Source organism: Penicillium chermesinum (assembly GCF_028974085.1).
Source record: "Penicillium chermesinum strain IBT 19713 chromosome Unknown utg000003l:1.0-5111272.0:1.0-5115320.0, whole genome shotgun sequence".
Classification (NCBI taxonomy): Eukaryota; Fungi; Ascomycota; class Eurotiomycetes; order Eurotiales; family Aspergillaceae; genus Penicillium; species Penicillium chermesinum.
Genome location: NW_026695313.1, coordinates 1537918 through 1557982, shown reverse-complemented (window position 1 = coordinate 1557982; position 20065 = coordinate 1537918). Strand labels below are relative to the sequence as shown.

At 52.9% G+C, this 20065-nt stretch overlaps 3 protein-coding genes across 3 annotated transcripts; all 3 read left to right on the top strand.

The window, feature by feature from the left end:
* Positions 1-542: 542 nt before the first annotated feature.
* On the top strand, positions 543-2749 carry N7468_003475 (uncharacterized protein; the record flags this gene model as incomplete). Its single annotated transcript, XM_058472772.1, has 5 exons — positions 543-733; positions 791-1518; positions 1580-2230; positions 2299-2400; positions 2469-2749. 5 exons carry the CDS (start codon positions 543-545, stop codon positions 2747-2749), a joined length of 1953 nt encoding a protein of 650 aa, XP_058331775.1.
* An 11370-nt stretch (positions 2750-14119) lies between these two features.
* Positions 14120-16730, top strand: N7468_003474 (uncharacterized protein; the record flags this gene model as incomplete). The annotated part of the gene is made up of 3 exons (XM_058472771.1): positions 14120-15155; positions 15709-16374; positions 16561-16730. The coding sequence occupies 3 exons, from the start codon at positions 14120-14122 to the stop codon at positions 16728-16730; spliced, it is 1872 nt and encodes a 623-aa protein (XP_058331774.1).
* An 832-nt stretch (positions 16731-17562) lies between these two features.
* bgt3 (uncharacterized protein) lies at positions 17563-19371 on the top strand (the record flags this gene model as incomplete). The annotated part of the gene is made up of 1 exon (XM_058472770.1): positions 17563-19371. The coding sequence occupies one exon, from the start codon at positions 17563-17565 to the stop codon at positions 19369-19371; it is 1809 nt and encodes a 602-aa protein (XP_058331773.1).
* Between the last annotated feature and the right edge of the window lie 694 nt (positions 19372-20065).

Here is a 20065-nt window from a genome sequence, read left to right as displayed (position 1 = left end):
GCCCAACAAGCTCCAAAGTCTGGTCTAACTGGATATGACTGGGCTGAAAGTGGGGTTTTTGGCCTTAGTGTGGTGCACTTTGTCATCGCGGGCACCCACTCTTTTGCGTCATTCCACTCGCTGCTCTCCTTTTCTCTCGGTTTCAACTCTTCAAGACATCCTCCTATGTCCGAGTCCCTGAAAGTGTCAAGTTGAACAATCAACGCCTATCAAACTCTGCCTCCTCGAGCTTTATCTGTCTGCACGTCCGCTCGTCTACCTTAGCTCTTTTTTTTCTCTCCGCTGCCCCACGCCACTCCATCTTTTGTCTACCCAAAAGAAACCGGCCCACTGAGGAAAAAGCAAAGTGATCTTCAATCTTTCCTTTTTATTTGCTACCCATCGGCACTGTTGGTACCCTTTTATTGTTGTCTTCTCACCACAATGGTTCGTGCTCTAACTTTGTCGCTGCAGTGGCCGTTCACATCGAGTCAGCCGAGGCCTCTTGTTTAAAACCCATCCAAACTCCCCTGATATCGCTTCAGGACACATCGACAGGTACGATGACATACTATCGTAGCCTGTCGCCAAGCAACAGTCGTCACCAGAGTGGCCCTCGGGCCTCGACCGGTACAGTCCAGCTCGGTTCCTCTTACGATCACTATGACCCTCATCGGAGCCGCTACGAATCCGATGGCTACACCTCAAATCCGGATACCCCAGCTCCTACCGATACCCTCCCCGTCGATCTCCAGTAGAGGCTCGCCCTGTTATCTCACAAAAGATTCAGAATCCGGCTAGCGGGGCCAAGAAGCGCACAGAATACACAATTCAACCCCAATCCAGGCACCGAAGCAACACAACATCGGGAATGGAATACGATAACCCGCCTCGCCTCGCAGTGCCTTCCTCTCACCTTCGTCCTGTCATCAGCTCGAGTCATGGCTCCATTGCCAGCCCCGTGGCCCCCGATTCGGGTCAATACCTTGTCCCGTACAATCCCCCATAGCCGCCACCGTCGAGTATACAGCACCGACTATGCTAGTGACACTGGACGCTATGGAGCCCATGGTAGCAAACACCGCTCATCTGGCCATGGATCATATCACGTCCATGCACAGAATCCACGACGCCATCACACTGGATGGAGCAAGGGCGAGGACATTGATTCTTATGATGCCTACTCCTACACTACTCCTCGTGAGCAATTCGACCGAGACTGTCCTGTCAAGCCGCGTCGTACAGGACGAACCTCATTAGACCGACCTCTGAGTATGACGGTTATGGATGAAGACCCTCGGTTCTCCGGCTCTGTTAGCCGGGGTCGCCACCATGGTCCTCCACCTACCTCATGGGGACTTGATAAACTTGACTCGTTAGATCGAGAAGGCCGGCCACGTTCTGCCCGTCCAGAGGACCAACATCGATCTGGATCTAAGTCGAGGGCCCATGACCGCGCGCTGGTCGCATTGTCACATGGCTCCGAGGATGAGTACGATTCCTACAGCGATGGCCACCGCCGTCGACACCGCCGCCAAGGTCTCACCGCGACGGTGACGACCATCACCGGAGCACAGGTCTTCCCGCTCCCACAACACAGAAAATGATCTGGCGCTGGCGGGTCTTGGCGCAGGCCTTGGTACGGCCGCGTTGGCGGGCTACTCGGATATGTCGGACTACGATTATCCAGGCGTGCGCCGACATCACAGGCGTCCACGCGATGACGAGCGAGATTACCATCCTTCGGGGTCTACGTCTCGCGAGCTCCTGGATAATAACGGCGAGAGAAGTAAAAAGCTCTACCTGGAACCAAGTGACTATCATGACCGCCGAAGCCGGTCTCGTCGACGCTCTCGACACCGTCCTACTGGGAGCTCAGGGGGGTTCACGGATGACGAGGATCTCCGCGAGTACAAGAGGCAGCCATCTGCAGACCCTCGCTACAGACACAGCAGTACGGATACCAGCGAGGATGAGCGCCCAAGTGGTCGTCATCATCGTGCCCGCTCACACCGCAGTTCATCGCGCCGATTACCGGATGATCGTTCATACCACTCTAGCTCTTCAAGACAGTCACTCCCTCATGACAGCAAAGACGACCTGAAGACGCCTATCACTGTCGAACCAGCTGCTCCTAAAGCACCTGAGGCCCCGCCCAAGGGTATTTTGAAGACACCACGCGCCAGCTTCCCAGAGGAGAAAAATCCAGTGCGAGAGGGTGTTGCTCCCCTCAAGGATGCGACCAAGAAGGGTATTCCACCAGGCGCTCGTTGGACAAAATTGACCGGCGCTTGGTTAACCCTGAGGCGCTGGAGAAAGGGAACGAGCGATATGAGGAGCGACCGGAGTATGTCATTGTGTTGCGCGTCTTGAGCAAGGAGGAGATTCAAGCCTACGCTGTGAAGACACAAGAGATCAGAGGTAAGCTCATGCCAATTACTATTGACTTGGGAATTTGGAGGATGTGACGGACACTGACATAACTCTAGATGCTCGCCACAAGGACCAGACCCGTGACAGGCGGCGCCGCATTGAGGCAAGCCAAAGGGACCGCCCTGGTGAAATGACCTCGAGTGATGATGAGGAAGAACGAGACGAGAAGCATCGCCAGGAGCAGCCGCAGCCGCAGCCGCAGCCGCAGCCTCGACTTGAAGCCCCTCCGGCTCCACCATCAAATCAAACGTCTCTACCATTCCATACTCGGGCAGCGAACCCCCTTGTACAAGGAACCGAGGGATTAAGGCCTACTCCCTCAATGGCCCAAGTGTAAAGGGAGAACGGAAGAACGTGATCTTTCTATTTCTTATTAACTTTTTTCTTTTTTTTCTTTTCTTTTTTTTTTCTTTTCTTAGGCATAGGATTTGGATGAGGGATGGTGTACGGAGTAAGCCTTCTTTCCCCGGGCGCGGCTCAAGACCATTGCCACGGACTAGGGAGTTCACCCCTGGTCCAGCAGATCTGCGACAAGGCTCCCGAGATAACACGACCTTGGTTCACCAATTCGGGCTCTGGGGTATCCAAGTCATCCACATTCTGTTTATGGGAGATTCACTATGCAAATCCTATCGCACCTTGCCCTTGAACTATGGTACACAAAGCATATCAATAGGAACATGTGGACCCTCCATACTCTCACCCTTCACGGGTCAAATTTAGAAACCTCAATTTGACCCCCAATAACCTCAATGCGTGCATCCCTCTTGCAGTCCGGCCCGTGCAGCATTCTTACCCAGTCGCGATCTCCATTGCGTGTCAGCCAGGCAAGACACCTGTCCGCGTCCCAGTCAAGCAACCTGCCACTTCAGCTCTGTCCCACCATCAGCAAATTGGCGCCGGGGCAATCTGCAGGCTATCGTAAACTGCATACGAGAGTCAAGCATCTTCCAGCAACCCCTCCCTCTTTTCAAGTAGAACTCTTTCCAAATGCAACGCGGGTTATCCTGGACTTGCAATCGCATGCGCCCTATGTACCATACCAGAGAGAGGATCCGACAGACGTGCTATAGGTAGACGCGGGTTGTATTGTATCATAGTTTAAAGTATCAACCTTCATGTAATACCAGTAGAGAGAATCCCGGACGCAAGCTCCGCCCTCCAAACCCCCAATAAGACGCCTCTGGCATCTTTTCCCATCGGAATAATTCCAGCATCTCATCACGCACCTTGATCGTCGCGGGAGGCGTTTGACGGGCATGAACATCCCTGGGAAGCAGTGGCTAAGGCGGAGATATGCGACTATGAGGGGGGGGTTTCACAAAAAGGGCTAAAAAAAAAAAAAGCAAGGAAAGTAAAGAAAACCAGTAACGTAAAAGGAAATTGAAAATATAAGAAAACGTGAGTGGTTTACTCATTAGAATGGCGCAGGATATAGAAGGGGGCCACGAAAAAAGAAATTACCAAGCTGGAAAAGCAAAAAGGGGGAATGCAGACGACACCACTCGTGCATCTATCTGCAAGTTCTAGACCGCGAAAGGCGCCATTGATGGTAGCAAACAAATCGGGTACCTAGTTAGGGGAGGGGGCAGTCTGAATCTCGAGATCGTCCGCTAGTTTGGAGGACGCCTCTCGGTGAAGTCCTGGGATGCTAATAAGGCATTTGGGGAGATTGGCCCCCAAGTTGAGTGAAAAGCTAAATTGCTGGTTTGGTATACAGGACGATGTTGGAGGAGGAGAGCTCTAGAACGGTCCTTTTCAGGAAAAGAAGAAATTAGGCACTCCCGTACGGCGAGCCCGCTCTTAGTCGATGTCCGCCGAGATAACCAACAGACATAACCCATATTTTGGGATGGAGTCCCCCCGATGTACTTTTGCTTTTGCAAATGATAAGCATGAATCCGCTGCGTGCGCAGATGTAACACCATCGACGGCCCCCTGATGTGCTGCTGGGGTATGCGTCCTGGGCGAGATTGGACCATGGAGAGAGAGAGGCCTATACTTCGGATTTGATACAGGGCTAGGGCGAGGCGTCTGTGGACCCCGGTACATAATCGGACATCTCGACGATTAATAGATCTTGCGCGGTGCTTGGTTGGGTTCTCCAGTTGTACGTGCCCCCCCTTCCCCCTTCCTCCGAGAACGAACGGGGTTGTTTTTTAATGCTGGCTTTCTCTAGTCGAATTCTTTCTGGCGGTAGCACATCCTTCCCAGAAGGATGTGGTTGCGTCATGCTCCCTTGGTCTAATTAGCCCCTACAAAAGTTCGTACACGATCGGGCATAGCGGCAGCGTGACTGCGCCGATCGAAAGCGCGAGGCCCAGGGGAGGGGGTGTCGGAAATTTGGTGTGGCCCACTTCTTTGCTATCCCCTTGTGATATCTGTACGGGGAGAGAGGGGAAGAGAGCGCAGACCGGCACTCGAAAAGGCAGATGTATCATCAAGTGCTCTATTTGTGACGGGCATCCCAGCGCCTATCGTAGCGGTCGCTTTAGAGGAGAGTGGGCAGCCTGCGTCATTGTATACAGCTGTGCTCGGCCGTAAGTCAAGCTGCATTGAGCTACCCATTGCTGATTGGCGATCGTCGGTCTGCGACTCTGCATTGGCGCAGTTTCTGGCGCGGTGGGTTACCTCTGTGATTCATTCCGACGTCTGCGCGAGTCATGACATTTATCCGATTGGATCAGTGGTGTTGATGGGGGTGGCGATGAGGGGTTTAGTGGACGGCGGGATTCGCCTATTCGAGTACTGTTCTTGGTCACTTCTGTGATCAGAGTGCTGTATGATAATCGCTGCGCAGCCAAATGTGACTAGCAGGATGCACACGCTACGAGCCCCAGCAGTCTGTTCTTTGGGTCGAGTATTTGGCCCTTTCCTGCATGTGTCGCCCATAGCCCCAGCACCTCTCTACTTCGTCTTCGGGCCAAGCAGAGATGTTAGCTCGGAAGAGCGACTCCGCGCATGAGCTTGGCTTTTCACGGCAAAAGTTTCATTCGTAATCGCTGTTTTAACTAGTTATGTGCGCTGGGCCTTCTATGCTCTATATCTTGATTGTGAGAACACCTATCAGCCACGATTGGCGGCTATAGGACCCGATGACAGCATCTCCCCTCTTTCGAGGCAGGAGTCCCGGCGATTAGAACGTGACGGAGTTAGTTTAGCATCGTTATGGGCCCATGACAGGAAAACGGTACAGCTTGCTGGCTTGCAATTAGCAAGCCACTCCAAGCCTGAACCAAGTTCTTTGTCCAACGTCCTACTTGAATTGGCAGACGATCGACAGGCAATCAAATGGGGCTGCCTCGCCAGGCCACCCACCCCTGCGCCGCTGAATATCGTTACTTCTTAGCTGGCTTGGCACCGGCCAGCTGCGACCCGATGGGGTCGCTCGACTTCAATTAAAATCGGTTAGCTTTTTTTGTGACCGGTGTCACCACCGTATTGAAGGTGTAAAAATCAAGTTGGGGCCAGCGCCACTGTATCACAGCCTGTGGGTAGCTGAGTGTTTTTTTCCCCCCTCGAGAGAATTCCAAATCTTGGAGCGGCTAATTTGGGCGTGGTGGACTGGGGTGGGAAATGAACCATGGTTCCAAGTAGATGCGATGCAGTGTGATCACTCGAATGACTGGTGTACCTTTTGCCCAAGTCCGAGTATGAAAGAAATGTCATCAGTACTATCTGGACCATCTACGGGGAGACAAAGGGGGCAACCTCCTGTATCCGGCGGGATGTCTTCTGTCTATCAACCCTCCTGATTGAGTCGGTTCCTTCATGGCTCGCGCAAGTGGTCGGGGGAGACCTTCGTCACCGGAAAACAATTTCTCCGATGAAGCCCCATGAAAGCTTTTCCCAGTGAAAGATAGTGCGGTCTGCAAATTCTGAAACACATCGCACGCTCCGGCCACGCGACACGCCAATTACTGCCGCAGCATGCGAGGTTAACGCCGAGAATTGACTGCTCACAAACTGGAACGCACGAGGGATGGACCTTCGTGCTCACCGCGCAACAACTGCATTTCTTGTCGATGTGTATACTTTTCGAAGTATCGGTGTGAGAGATTGGAGACGTGTTTACAATACTCCCCACCCCACCTTTATAGGGCTCGTGCTGTGGGCACAAAACGGTTGCCTCGACTGTGCTCTTCTCCACGCACCAGTTTAGCTTTACCCTTTTTTGCCTGATTCGGTCCTTTGTCCGGTGGGACTTTGGTCGAGATAGACTTCGTAAGTGCGTTTGTCACAATCTAACTTGAGGTTCATAGAGGCGAGGGTTTCCTTTGATCGGCAACCTGACTGTCCCTTACTCCACGCCCAGGATTGCCGCGGATGCGGATGGTGGGGCCGGAAACCCGATTCCGATGCTGGCTTTTGGTTGGAGTTCACATTTCAAGCATGAGGGTTTCTGGTTTTGCGACCAGGAAGGAGCGCCAATGAGCAACCCCCGAGGGCAAAAGAAAAGTATGGGACCCGCCTCGTATTACGGACAGAGCCGCTAGCAACCTTGGAAACAAAGAGAACAAAGAAAACGTTAGCCCCCTTCTAAACCCAAAAAAGTCCGATGGCTTCCGTTCAGAAGTCCCCCAATAGATGACCGGGCTGATCCACTTCACGATCCGTAGTGCGGAGAATCAAGGTCCTACCACCGAATCAGGACTAGAGCCCTCAAGCCCAAACCCCCTGATCGCTTTCCTATTAGCTATCGAATTGCCTGTAAGGCTCCCGCCCCCCCCCCCCCCCTCGGTCAACCCATGGCACCCACCCTATTGAAGCGGAAAAACTCTCCACCTTCAGTCGCAAAGCAGCCGTTGGCGCCTCCCGAGAACGATCCTCCCGTGCGACTAGACAGGGAACATGTTTCGTGCGTTGGACCGGACTGGGATGTTCGCAACTTTAATTTTCACAGGGCTATACTTCAGATTTGCGGATCCACCGTGCTTCGAAGTGATGAGCCTCTTTGAAGCTACAAGCTCATGGGGGATGGGATGTAGGGTATGGAACGGTGCGGTGGAGGGAACGACCGTCATGCCACAGGAAAGTATTTGATATCCGACTAGATGCCACACGGGGAATTGGGGAACAGGCCGAAGTGGTTTCCATGGTTCGGTAAAGAGACTAACGCAGGTCTGAGCTTGCTCCGAGCTTCTCTTCTAAGCACAGTCAAACGCCGCTATATCACTGCGCCATTGGAAAACGCACTATTGACTGCGCAAATTGCGACCTTGGGGCTGAGGCCGCAGCGGTCCCATGCACTGCCAAGCCATACGGGTGGAGCCTCGCGTCGAGTCTTCGCCGACTACCGAGAGCGTTGTGACTTCGAGTGTTCTTACTGAGAACTCGACGGAATTTGAGCTCTGCTTAAGCGTAGTGTTTCTAAAGTAAGCAGAGTCCCATGTCCGACCGGAGAAATAGCCACGAGCAAGGATCCCACGTGCCGCAATGCCAGCGAGACTCTAACTTTTCCCTTCCCGTTCTGGCGTGTCCGTGGGTGCACAGCTCTGATCTGCACGCAGTAAGGGCGGGCCTTCCCATGTCCAACGTGGCCCGTGTTCTATAGGAACTATGCGTGTAAATCCGCATCAAAGGACGGGTCAAACACGGGGAGTCCTCTCCCTTGACTTGTTTCCTTGTACTCTACGGGATCCCATCGTCGATCATTCAAATTAAGTGGCGTTGGTTCTGGCCTCGGGATCTACTTGTGACATACTCAATTACGCGGGAAAACCAGTGTCTCGAAAGCAAACCTAGTTTCCATCGAAAAGCTAAAGCGGGCCAGAGCGCTTCGACATCCCCCATACGTACATAGCTGCACATCTCTCTGCACTAGACCAACCTCGACGATGATAACCATCCCTATTCTAAACTCCAGTATCGCCCCGCACAGGCCTGTGGCTGCTTTGCGCATGACGTATGCCAGTGTCTGTGGATGAAAACACACCCAAAAAAAAGGCAGATTCCATCAATGGCACCTTGCCCTAGCGTGTATATATTTTTCTTGTTTGGTGGCTGGAGTTAGGTTACGACAGAAAGTCTCTAAAGGTTGGGTACAACCATCAGAGGTGGTTTTAGCTAAATTGACATTTTCATTTCTTCGGAAGATAAATGTACGGCGGAGATGAAGCATCCAGGTACCTGCACACGAAACGCAAAAAAAAAAAAACTACTTCAAACCCTGAACTAGACCTCCTGAGCGAGCCAATGTTTCTCTTCCCATTTGCGCACCCTTGCCAGTCGATCTGGGGCGGTAGTGGCGCTCTGACGCCAAGCAAACCGAGGGCAAGATCTTCGATGATGTGACCAGGGATTGTGAGGGAATAAAAATCCTTTTCCGGTCTTCGAGTCGCATGGTTCACTGTCGCGCTTTCTCTGCCCGGTCACCCGGAGAGTTGTGGCCGGCCGTGCGACTCTTCTGGAACGATACTACGCATAGACACGACACATTACATGACCGCTTAGTCGTGGAGATCCGTCTTGATTGGCGCAGGATTCCTCGATGGACTAACCCGTATCCAAAGATACTGCGGGACGGCATGCTAAGATCCAGCTGAGGCGTTTATGGAAGTCCAAGAAAGAATTATTCAAATATGGAATAACCAAATAATCGACGCCCAGGATGAAGCTGAAGTGGAGCCGGGTGTTAACGCGAAGACCAAAACACCCTGCATCGATCATAGGCGGCAGTCAAACGACCCGTCCCTTAAGCCCACTAAAATGACGCCGTTGTCGGCCCCACGCTTTAGCCACCAAGGGGGAGGGGGTGGAAATGGGTGGGCCATGCAGCGTTAGCCCCAACCTTCAGCCCAGACTTGCGTTCGGCGCAGGAGGCCGGTCTGCTCATGTCGCCCTCGCTCTCTTCCGCTCTCCCTCCCCCCACTTTGGTCTAATTTTGACTAATCTGCCTAGGTTCAGATCTCGCCCAACCATTGGCCAGTGCAGCCGGAAACCCAATCGCAGCAGCCCGCGAGTGATTGTGATTACGACTACTGAAGAGCTAGCCTGCTTCTGGAAGCACGAGCTCAACCAGCCGAATAGCTCCGTTCTATGCACCGCGATGCGCAGCATCCCGGTTTGCCCGTTCGGTCGTGGCTTGAGCCTCAGGAAGCCGAGTAGCTTTCCTCCCTTTTCGCCGAGATTTGGAGGAAGCCACGCCTGGGTCAGGAGGTCAACTTAGGGCACGAAAAGAGACGCCCAACAGCCCAACATGATTGAATCGGCAGGCCTACTGACCTATGTGCAGGAGTTCCGAGTTTTCTAGATTGAAGCCCTGAAGCGGCAGGACCTATTTCCCGATACCATGACTGCACTCTGCCAGTGTATACAGTCTAGAATCTACTGCGTAAACATGGGGAATACCTTGGCCAACTCCTGCTTGGCTAACGAATTCCGCCCCATGGAACCCGCGGACAAAAGCTTCAGTTTGCATCACTCGGTTGTGTCGGCATTAGGATTTTGTGCGTCCGCGTTTGCAAGTTTGATTGCGGATCCTCAAAAATGGCGCTTCCCATGGGCGTAAGGTGTGGCGCAGCCCTGTTTGTTTCGGACAGCCTTTCTCATCGATCCTCAGTTAGCGCTGCGGCCCAGGTCGATGCTAGCATCTTTCAAGGGTTAGGGGCAAGAAGCCCAGGTGGGGAGGCCCGTCTCGGGGTAAGTCTGGAGATTATACGTTGCAGCTCTGATTGGCCATAGACCTCGGTCGACTGACTCGAGCACACGTCTGTTGTCTGTTTTACAGGTGTTACTTTCTTTTCCCTCTTTGATTGCCCCGGTGTGGAAGGTTAATTTTTATCCACTCGGGGACGTGTATGTAACAGGCGTCCAAACTCCCTCAGCCGCATCCAAAAGTGGTCTTTCTACAGGACCCGTTCACGCGAACGATCAGCAACGCCCACTTTACGGAGCAGGAGCTAGCAAACGGCTACGCTGGAAACTACTCCAGAAACAGAGTATCCTACCTAGGAGAGCCAGGGGTGGGGGGAACCCCCCCCCCCTTCCAAGCTTGAACGGGGGTTACACAGATGCTCACGAACGAAAGGCTAGAAGATAGGCGGCCGTTAGGCTGTTTCGAGTTGATTTAGGGTCGACATGGCATTTGAAGATGGAAGAACGGATTGGGCCGTGGCAACAGAGCAGTTTCTTGCGTTCGAGTCTGATGTGTAACCAGCGGTTCCGGTACCTAGGTAGCAAATCTCCCCCCGCCGATCTGCCCTTCCAGATATACTCCGTGGAAATCGCTCATGAGTACCTGAAACTGGACTCTGCACGATCCGAACATCAACGGGGGCGACGGGGGCGACGGGGGCTGCTTTTTCGAATAGCCTTCTTTTAGAGGTTAGCGTTTCTCTTCCCTCTCCACCGACGGGATGAAATCTTCATGACTATCCATTCTAGACCGCGGGATTTATCTGTTTTTTTTTTTTGTTTTTCTCTTTTTTTTGCTTTTTTTGCTTTTTCTCTTTTTGTGTTTTTTCCATTTTGATTTTCCTCTTCCTTTTTCCTGATTTTTTCTGACCTTGTTTGATGGCATTCGGTCTGCTACTTACCCCCTTCTCTTTTGATTTTTTGATTTTTTTTTTCTTTTCAGTTTCCCTCCCCCCCCGAAACGTCATGGGTAACCAACAGGTCCTATGGTGCCCATTTGTTGCTGCATGCGGGTACTGACGGGGCGATACTGCCCCATTGGAAGAAAGCCCACACTGGAATCGCATTTTCTCCACGGTGATCTTTTGTGGATATTAAGGTATTTTTGGGGGTTTGTTTTGCAGTCCCTTTTGATGTTCTTGATATCGTAATTCCGGGAATTCCTATGATCTACGGGGTAATTTCTTTTGGTTCCCTGCCCGAGGACCCAATGGATTTCCCAGGCATAAACGTCCCCCGTCCTTTTTCTCTGTTCGATGTTGCGTTGCCAGTTGCCCCGCGATAGAGCCAATCATGGGGTCATGGGGTCAACCTGGCAACGCAACATGTTCTTTGTTCCCGGGCGTATCACGATGCTTCCAACCGCTCCGAGGAACCGTTCTTTGGATCGAAAACAAGGCAGATCTTCGCCTCGATTAGACTAGAGATGGACGTCGGGGAGAGTGAGCCGAAAGCTGGATCCAGAAACGGTCGTATACTTCGGGCTCCACAGATCAAAGGAAAGGGCAAATCGAAAGCCGTCGACAGCCGAGCACTAAGGACGACTATGATGTGATGGGCCCTTTCACCCCACTGGCGCCTCACGGTGTCAGAAGTGCTCTTTACCCACGCACTCTGCATGCATATCATTCTCTTCCCACACACTTTCCCAGCGCGTTTCAAGAATTTTCGCTCGGTTAGGGCAGAGAAAAGCCTCCTTGCGATGTATCTGGCCTCGAGGTTTTCTTCTGTCTTCCTCCCGTGTCCATCCTTTTGAATTCTGTAATCTCCCATCTGCACCCATCCTAGTCAATATTACACCATTTTCCCGCTAAGGACCAGACCCTGATATCTGAATATCTAAACAACTCTGGTTGCTCTTTCCTTTACCGGGTAAGTGGGCAGAAAAAGCAAAAGAAAAAAGGTGTTTATTCGTTATTCGACGTCACGCCCGTTGGTGCAGTTCGGTGCCCCTCTGGTAGCCCTCATAATCATTCGATTACTCGCTGCTCGTTTTTGTTTTTCGGGGTAATTTTGGCTATAGTCTTCTCCCTCTATCCCAAGTACCGCGCCTTTTTTTTCGTTCAGCACCTTTCCTCTTCTGGGTTTTCTCCATGCTTTCTTTTTAATTTCCCTTTTTTCCCTTTTCTGGCTTTCTGTTCGCATTCCTATTTCTTCAAATTTTCCTAATTTTTCACGCTGAATTATTTTCTTTCTCTGCGGGCAAATTTAACTTGGATCCCTCCCCGGGTCCAACCAGGATGAGGATCTCATCGGTGCAGCTAAATAAACGACCCTGGACCCCCCCCCATCTCTATCTTGTCACGGCCCATGCCCTGAGCCCCTACCACATACCCCAGTCCAACGAAGAAGAGGCTTTTTAGCCGTGTTGCGCGAGTTAAGCCTCAGACCCTCGGGATCGTCCCTCTCTCCCCATTTGGCGTTGGGCATCTCCAGGCGCGTTTCTTCCTTTGCGCGCCAAACACCCCCATCCTAGTTCTTCTTTCCCTTGTCAGACGTATCTTTCCTCCAATTGTGCTCTTGAAAGCCCGGATTCTGTCCTAGGCCGTACGCGAGGTCTGACCGGTATGGTACAGACTGACCGTGATTCCCCGGTGTCAAGGTACAAGGAAGAACCGGCTGATGATCCAGTGAGTACTTCGAATTACTTCCTTTCTACACTCCTCAAGCCTCACCCAATGCGACCTCCTGCTTTATTCTTTGCTGGTTTCCCTCGTTATTTTGATATGCCTTTTGTTGGTTTCTTTCTCTGAGGATTTCCCTCTACCTGTTCAGTGGATTCCTGAGATAATTGCGTCGGGGGATATTGGCTTGCGCTGCATTTCCAGCTTGGATCCCACGGTCAAACACCACCTCACGCATGCGCCCATTCTTCAGCGGGACAAAATGAGCAGGCAATGGTTCACCCGTGGGGATCAGAGATCTTGAGCAAATGCGCAACAGCAAGAACTGCCTCAAGGATGCACTGCCCGCAGATCTGGTATCAGTCTCTCCCCGGAGAAAGGTGTGAGAGCCGCCTGATGCCTCTAATCGCGTCATGACTGAGGGTGAAGAAAAGATACGCCACCGGAAGGAAAACCAGCCTCGCGCTTGGCACAATGAAAGCCACTCTGAGTCTAAGTAGCGGCGCGGCGCTATGGAGATGGACAAACACACGGCGGCTGGAGTGCTTTTGTCTCTCTCGGAAGAAAAGAACCACTCGCAGTCTCGGGCACTGTTCAGCGCTACACAGATCCGCGGTCTTCTTTAGCCCTGGACGGCTCATCCTGGTTCAGCCCCGGTCATTTGTTACGCATCCAACATCATCCCTGCTCGAGGCGTCGTTCATTCGTGGCCGCTTTCCCCTCTCCTATGGCTCTCCTATGGCTGAGGATTCTCTTGCGTTTGGGGTGATTTGAATCCCTCCGCTTATCTCGTCACTCGTCCGGACGATCTGGCCGTGTTTTCAAGTCCTCTTGTTCTCTCTTCTTTTCTTTCCCACGTTCTTGGATTATTGTACCACCTCGTACTTCTCGAACACGTCTCGCGGGCTTGAGGGAGTGAGGGAATCAATCAAGCCTTGAAGTCGCTGATATTTACGTTTGCCTCAGCTTCGTCACGACAGTTCGCTGCGTTCGGATCCACAACACTCGCATCTTCAACAACCACCGAGTTTAACTTCCTATCTTCACCAGAAGCAAGAACCGGCTTCCCCAGCTCAGACTCCTGTCTCTATCCCTCCCACCACCTATCATCCACCGCATTCTATTGGAAACGGCATCTTACACCCGCCAAGTCCATACGCGCAACCATCTCAAGAACCCCACTACTACTCCCCTCACCAACCTTTGTACACATCAGTCACTGCGCCAGGGCAGTATTCCTCCAGTGGTAAGAAGAGACCCCGGCTTTATGAGCTTTTTTTTTTCTTTTTCCTTTCTTTAGAGGCGGTTCCCTGTGAACACCTGCATAAAACCAGGTCTTCGCAAAAGATGAAAACCCTAAAACAGAACTGCTAGACACCGAACGACATGAACTCCGCAACTGATTTATGAAAATAGGCCCACCAGGCCTCATGGCAACCACCGCTCAAATGCAGAGGCCTTCATATCCGCCTATTTACCACACTCCTCAGTCCAACTCCCCAGCATCTGTGGCGTCTCAACCGCATGATCAGCACGGGCGTAGCCTTTACACCCAGTCGCCACAGATGCCTCAACCGATGTATGCCTATCCGACTTATAATCCACCTCTGAACCCGGTTCAATCATCGCCCTATACCCATCCGCCTCCTCAGTCACACCATCCTCTTACGTCGCAATCCATGATGATGCCTCCTCAAACTACGACCGCTCAAATGTCTCCACATCTACCCTCTCATGCCCCAAACACCGCTTTAAGCAGCAGCCCAACAGTCAAAGTCGACCCCAGTAGTCAGACAAGTGGCCCACAGCGCTCAATGCTCAACCCTGTTCCTGGGTCGGCCAGCTCAGGCGTGCCGGCCGGCAACATCCAGCAAGGTTCCCCAATGCCAGGCACAAGCTCCAGCGCTGCACCAGGGCCAATCCCCGCAACAACTCCACTCGTCGTCCGACAAGACGGCAATGGAGTTCAGTGGATTGCATTCGAATACTCGCGAGACCGCGTGAAGATGGAGTACACCATCCGATGTGACGTGGAGTCCGTCAACGTGGACACGCTGAGCCAAGATTTCAAAACCGCGAACTGCGTCTACCCACGCGCCTGCTGCAGCAAGGACCAATACAAAGGCAACCGCCTAGTCTATGAGACGGAATGCAACGCTGTCGGCTGGGCCCTCGCGGAGCTCAACCCTGCCCTGCGCGGAAAACGAGGCCTTATCCAGCGAGCCGTCGATAGCTGGCGTAACAGCAACCAGGACGTCAGGTTGCGCAGCCGGCGTGTGCGTCGGCAGGCCAAGGTCCATCGCCGACAGTCTATCTCTGCGCACACACCTCACATGGCAACTTCGTCCGTTGGTTCCGTGGGCAATGTTTTGCCCGGAGCGGGCTCGTTGTCGCGCTCGAGCATGGGACCTATGTCTATGGCTCCGCCGCAGGTACACCATCATCATCAGCCTGAGGGGAGCCCGAAAATCGAGGAAGCCAGCGGTATGTTTAACCATATATGATGATGCCTGTTTCCCGTTGTCGATTTGTCCCTACATTTCATGCGCGCGGCAGGCCTCAAACTTTACATGTTTCTCTACTTTTCTTTCTTCCTTCCTTTCTTTCCATGTATTCTTTTCTTTTATATTATCTATTGTTGAGAATATCTTCTTGATGGACTTGAGCTATGTTCCTTGTGTGTATGCTTATCGAGGGGAGTTTCATCTTGTGTGCTCGGGGCGCTCTACTTGTGGAAAGGATTTCTTGTACGAGAGGCGAGATCTATCTTCATGGTTGGTACTTGGATGCTGGCCTTTCTTACCTTATTCACATTGGTTCTCGCAATGTCTGTGGATTTCATACCCTGAGTGTTTCTTCGTTTTCTTCCTGACTTCCTCCTCATCCACTTTCGACTATTTGATGCCGCCGCGCGTTTCCTGCCTCATCTCCTTCGGACACATTCCAGCCCTTTCACATGCAAGTACAGCGTAGGCTAATCCCTTTCTTCCTACTTCTTCCCAACCAATAGGCACCACAGACTACAACGCACGTTCAGTCGAACCAACGCGCCTTCCACCTGCACCCCACGGAGCCACCGACATCCGACCAGCACAAGCCTTCGACACCCAGCCTGTGCCTCCCGTAAGTGCCGGCCCAGGGCCCTCTATGGCCCCCCTCCTGCGAGACAATGGCCTGGGCCCGCTAAGCCGCCAATCAACTATCGCAACCTCCAGCGGCATCAGCCAGCCTGAGGCAGACGACGAAACCGGTCCAACCAATAACGACCTCTTCGGCGCCCTCCCCGATGGCAAGCGCCGCACCTTCATCCTCGTCGAGGACCCGCAGCGCGGTGCCCGCGTCCGCGTCAAGGTCGGCCTTGACAAGGTCAAGATGGACGAGATTCCAGACTCCTACCGCAAGAATAACGCTGTCTATCCGCGCACCTACTTCCCCATCCAAATGAAGGATGCTTCTGTCCTCGTGGATCCGAGCAAACGGTTCTTCGCTGATGAGCAGGACCAGTCTGCGGATCCAGAGGATTCGGTCGTTGGGCGTACGTCAGTCCCGGCGCCTTCGCTAGATGGCGAGCGCAATGTCGATGTGCCGCGGCTGTCGCGGAGGCGGCACCGGAAAGAGGTGCTGTTGAATGACCTTGCCTACCGGCTGAGTTGGAGCCAAAGCCGGGTGTTTGCGGGCCGGATGCTATTTTTGCAGCGTTCTTGTAAGTTTTGGCTCTTCTTTTCTTTTCTTTTCTGTCTTACTTTCTTGCGTGTTCTATTCTATTCCCTTTCCCGTTTTGAGTTTCTGCTATGCATCGTGGTTGGGGCTCGAAAGGGCTGTGTGGCGTGTCTCAGTGCCATTTCCACGTGCCGAAATCGTGGAAGAATGCTAACGCCGTTTCCGTCAGTGGACGCCTACCGCAACAAAATGCGTACTAGCATGTTGGCCGCGGGCCAAGATCCCTCTGAGATGCCAGAGCATTTCGACACTCGACGAGGGAAACGGCGCTTTTTGGATCGAGCACGCCGCGACGTCCCGACTGCTGCGCAGCGGAGTGCTGAGGAGGTGGACGGGTAGGGCCTGACGAAGTTCTACGAATATGGTCTTAATGTTCATGTGCAACGTGAAATCTGTCTTATGGACACTACGAGCAAAAACCCACAAATTCTCAGAAGGGTTATCGCCTGGGATAGGCTATTACGAGTTATGCCTTTGTGTTTCTTATATATCAAACGTCCAGTCGTTCCAGTGATACCAATTGAATTCGGTCGTACATGCCAAAAATAGTAGCAACCACGGACCCACCGTCCCGCATCTCCACAGAACCTGTGACCCTTGCATCGAGGATCTCGAGGTATGGAAAAGGGATAGACAAGTTCGATATGGAGTACTGATAAGTAGTGGATGGATACAGTCACTAATCGATAATAATAGATATCCTGCTAGTTGTACAGATAAGAGACAACATCTCATGCAACAAGCAATCCGAGAGCAAAAACAGCCGAGCGGGGTCCGTTGTCGGGGCCACGTCTTGTTGACAACTCTAAAACTAAAACAATCCCGCTTCCTGCCCTCCAGATTCCTCCATTCCGATTGCGCTCAGTTACCCTCTCGGCTCTTCTGCTGTTGTGTTCCCAGCCTTGTCAGGAAGTTCGGAGCCCTACTGGGACTCTACCTGACACATCGCAACTTGTGGCCCACTTCCGCATCCGTGGATCGTTTGCAATCAATGTCAGGCATCTAAGCCACACTCGGTCACACATCTTTCCCTCTTCGCTTTTGGAATCCCTCTCATTCTTGATTCCCGCACACTCCACCTTCCCCAACAAGCGAAAAATAATAGAGGGGGAAGAAAAGGAAAAAGGGAGAAAAGAAGAATCCAGGCCAAGGCCTTCGAACGGCCCAAAAAATGAACGACGACTCCGACGTTCCCGCACCACCACCCCATCGCTACTCCCAATCTTTCCGCAACAGCGCCAGCATCACCCCTGGCGTCGACAACCTCGGCCCCTCCTCTATCGGCGGCGGAATCAGCGGCATAGCCCTCGGCGTAGCAAACAGCCACGACCGCCTCAGCGGCATCGAAGCAATGCACGACTCCTACACCGGCCCTGCTGAGCGCGACTACAACACCGCCGGCTCCGACAACCCTTACATCCCATCGCACTCCGCCTCGCGCTCAGATTCCAGTATGGGCCTCGCGGGAACTTCCTCTGCAGCCCTCAACGACCGCGATGGCCTCGCTCATCCCGACTACCGCTACTCGGGCAATGGCATTGTGAGTGACGGCCCCTACAGCCGGACTTCATACTACAACACTTCACCCATGGACATCAACCCGGATGACATCGCCGACGACGGTGACGACTTCGTCCCCGCCCCGCCACGACATCCCGCGCACCGCGCCAGCGGCTCTGGTGCGGGTGCTGGTGCTGGCGCTGGTGCCGGCGCTGCCACCGGCGCTGGAATATTCGGCGGCTTCTTCGGCACAGAAAAGAATGCAGACGTCTCCTACGGCCCTGTACCTGGCGGCGGCCTCGAAGCCGCGCAACCCGGATCGCGGACGTTGAATCCCGATAACGCGGCGCGGAAGAAACGCGGGCTGCTCATCGGGCTCGTGCTCGGTTTCGTCGTGCTTGCCGCCATCGTGGGCGGCGCTGTGGGCGGCACGCTTGGCACGCGCAGCGGCCACGACGGGAGCACGAGCAACAAACCTACGTCTGATGACGACAGCACCGATCTGGACAAGAACTCCGACGAGATCAAGGCGCTGATGGGCAATGAGAAGCTGCACAAGGTGTTTCCCGGCATGGACTATACGCCGTGGGGCGTGCAGTACCCGCTCTGCGAGAAGTATCCGCCGTCGCAGAACAATGTCACACGCGACCTAGCTGTGCTGTCGCAGTTGACGAATACGGTGCGGCTTTACGGGACGGACTGTAATCAGACAGAGATGACACTGCATGCGATCGATAAGCTGGAGTTGACGGATATGAGGCTGTGGTTGGGTGTGTGGATTGATTCGAACGAGACGACCACGAAGCGGCAGCTGGATCAGCTGTACACGCTGTTGGATGATACCAAGCATACGCCGATCTACAAGGGTGTAATTGTGGGCAACGAAGCCCTCTACCGCGCAGGTTCAACGAAGGCGGAGGCGGAAAAGAACCTGATTGAGTATATTCAGGACGTGCGGGACGAGGTTGATAAGCGCAAGCTGAATATCTCCGTTGCGACGTCTGACCTGGGTGATAATTGGAATTCGCAGCTGGTGGATGCGGTGGATGTGGTCATGTCGAATGTGCACCCCTTCTTTGCGGGCGTTAATGTCAATGTTGCTGCGTCTTGGACTTGGGATTTCTGGCAGACCCACGACGTTGACCTGACCAAGGGCACGACCAAGAAGCAGATTATTTCTGAAGTGGGCTGGCCGAGCGGTGGCGGCAAGGACTGCGGTGGCAGTCCTACCTGTGACTCTGATACGCCGGGCTCGGTGGCTAGTATCGACAATATGAACACGTTCATGTCCGACTGGGTCTGCCAGGCTCTTGACAATGGGACAGACTACTTCTGGTTCGAGGCGTTCGACGAGCCCTGGAAGATCCAGTTCAATACAGCCAACGAGAACTGGGAAGACAAGTGGGGGCTGATGGACCAAGCGCGAAAGGTAAAGGATGGTCTGAAGATCCCCGATTGCGGTGGCAAAACTGCCCCATAGGCGACACATTTCCTTTCACGGTATACGATCATCAATGAGGGGGAGGGCAACCTCCTTCTATGCATATACGTTTCTGCTTATCTTCGCGCTGGAGTTTGTCTGGAGTCTTCTCTACCCCTGGTCACTCCTTTTTCTCGGTTCGGTCGGTCAGTTTTTGTCCAGTCTTTGGCCTCGTCCATTGTTGGGCTTTTTTTTTGGTTTTTATCAAGCTTTGGCATATCTGCATCTGCTGAAGCTCGAGATGGTCATTGGATCAAAAATTCGCGTATGTAACACTTTATCCCTTACGTGCACTCTGTTGGGTTTTGTCATGGTTGGTACCTTTGTCTCATTGTTTGGATTAGTCGGGTGGGATATTTGCATTATATCATGGGCCGCCGGTCCTGGGTTTTTGTTTCTAGTCTTTCTGCTTCGATTGGATGTACATAACTCTCTTAATCTTGACCCCGGGCTTGCGTGCATTCTCGTAGAAATGATTAATTGGGGATTTCCGACTTGTTAGTATTCAAAAGTTTTTGTAGCTCTCGTAGATAGGCCTAGGATTTGGGTGGAAGTTTTATACCCCCAATAAGGCGCAGAATAATACATCGTTGGAGATCTTGGCCCGCCAGCTGATGGTCTAGAATAATCCAAAGCAAGGAGGCAATTATGGATAGTAGGACCGCGGTATGAGTAGGTGGTAGGTAGGTAATAG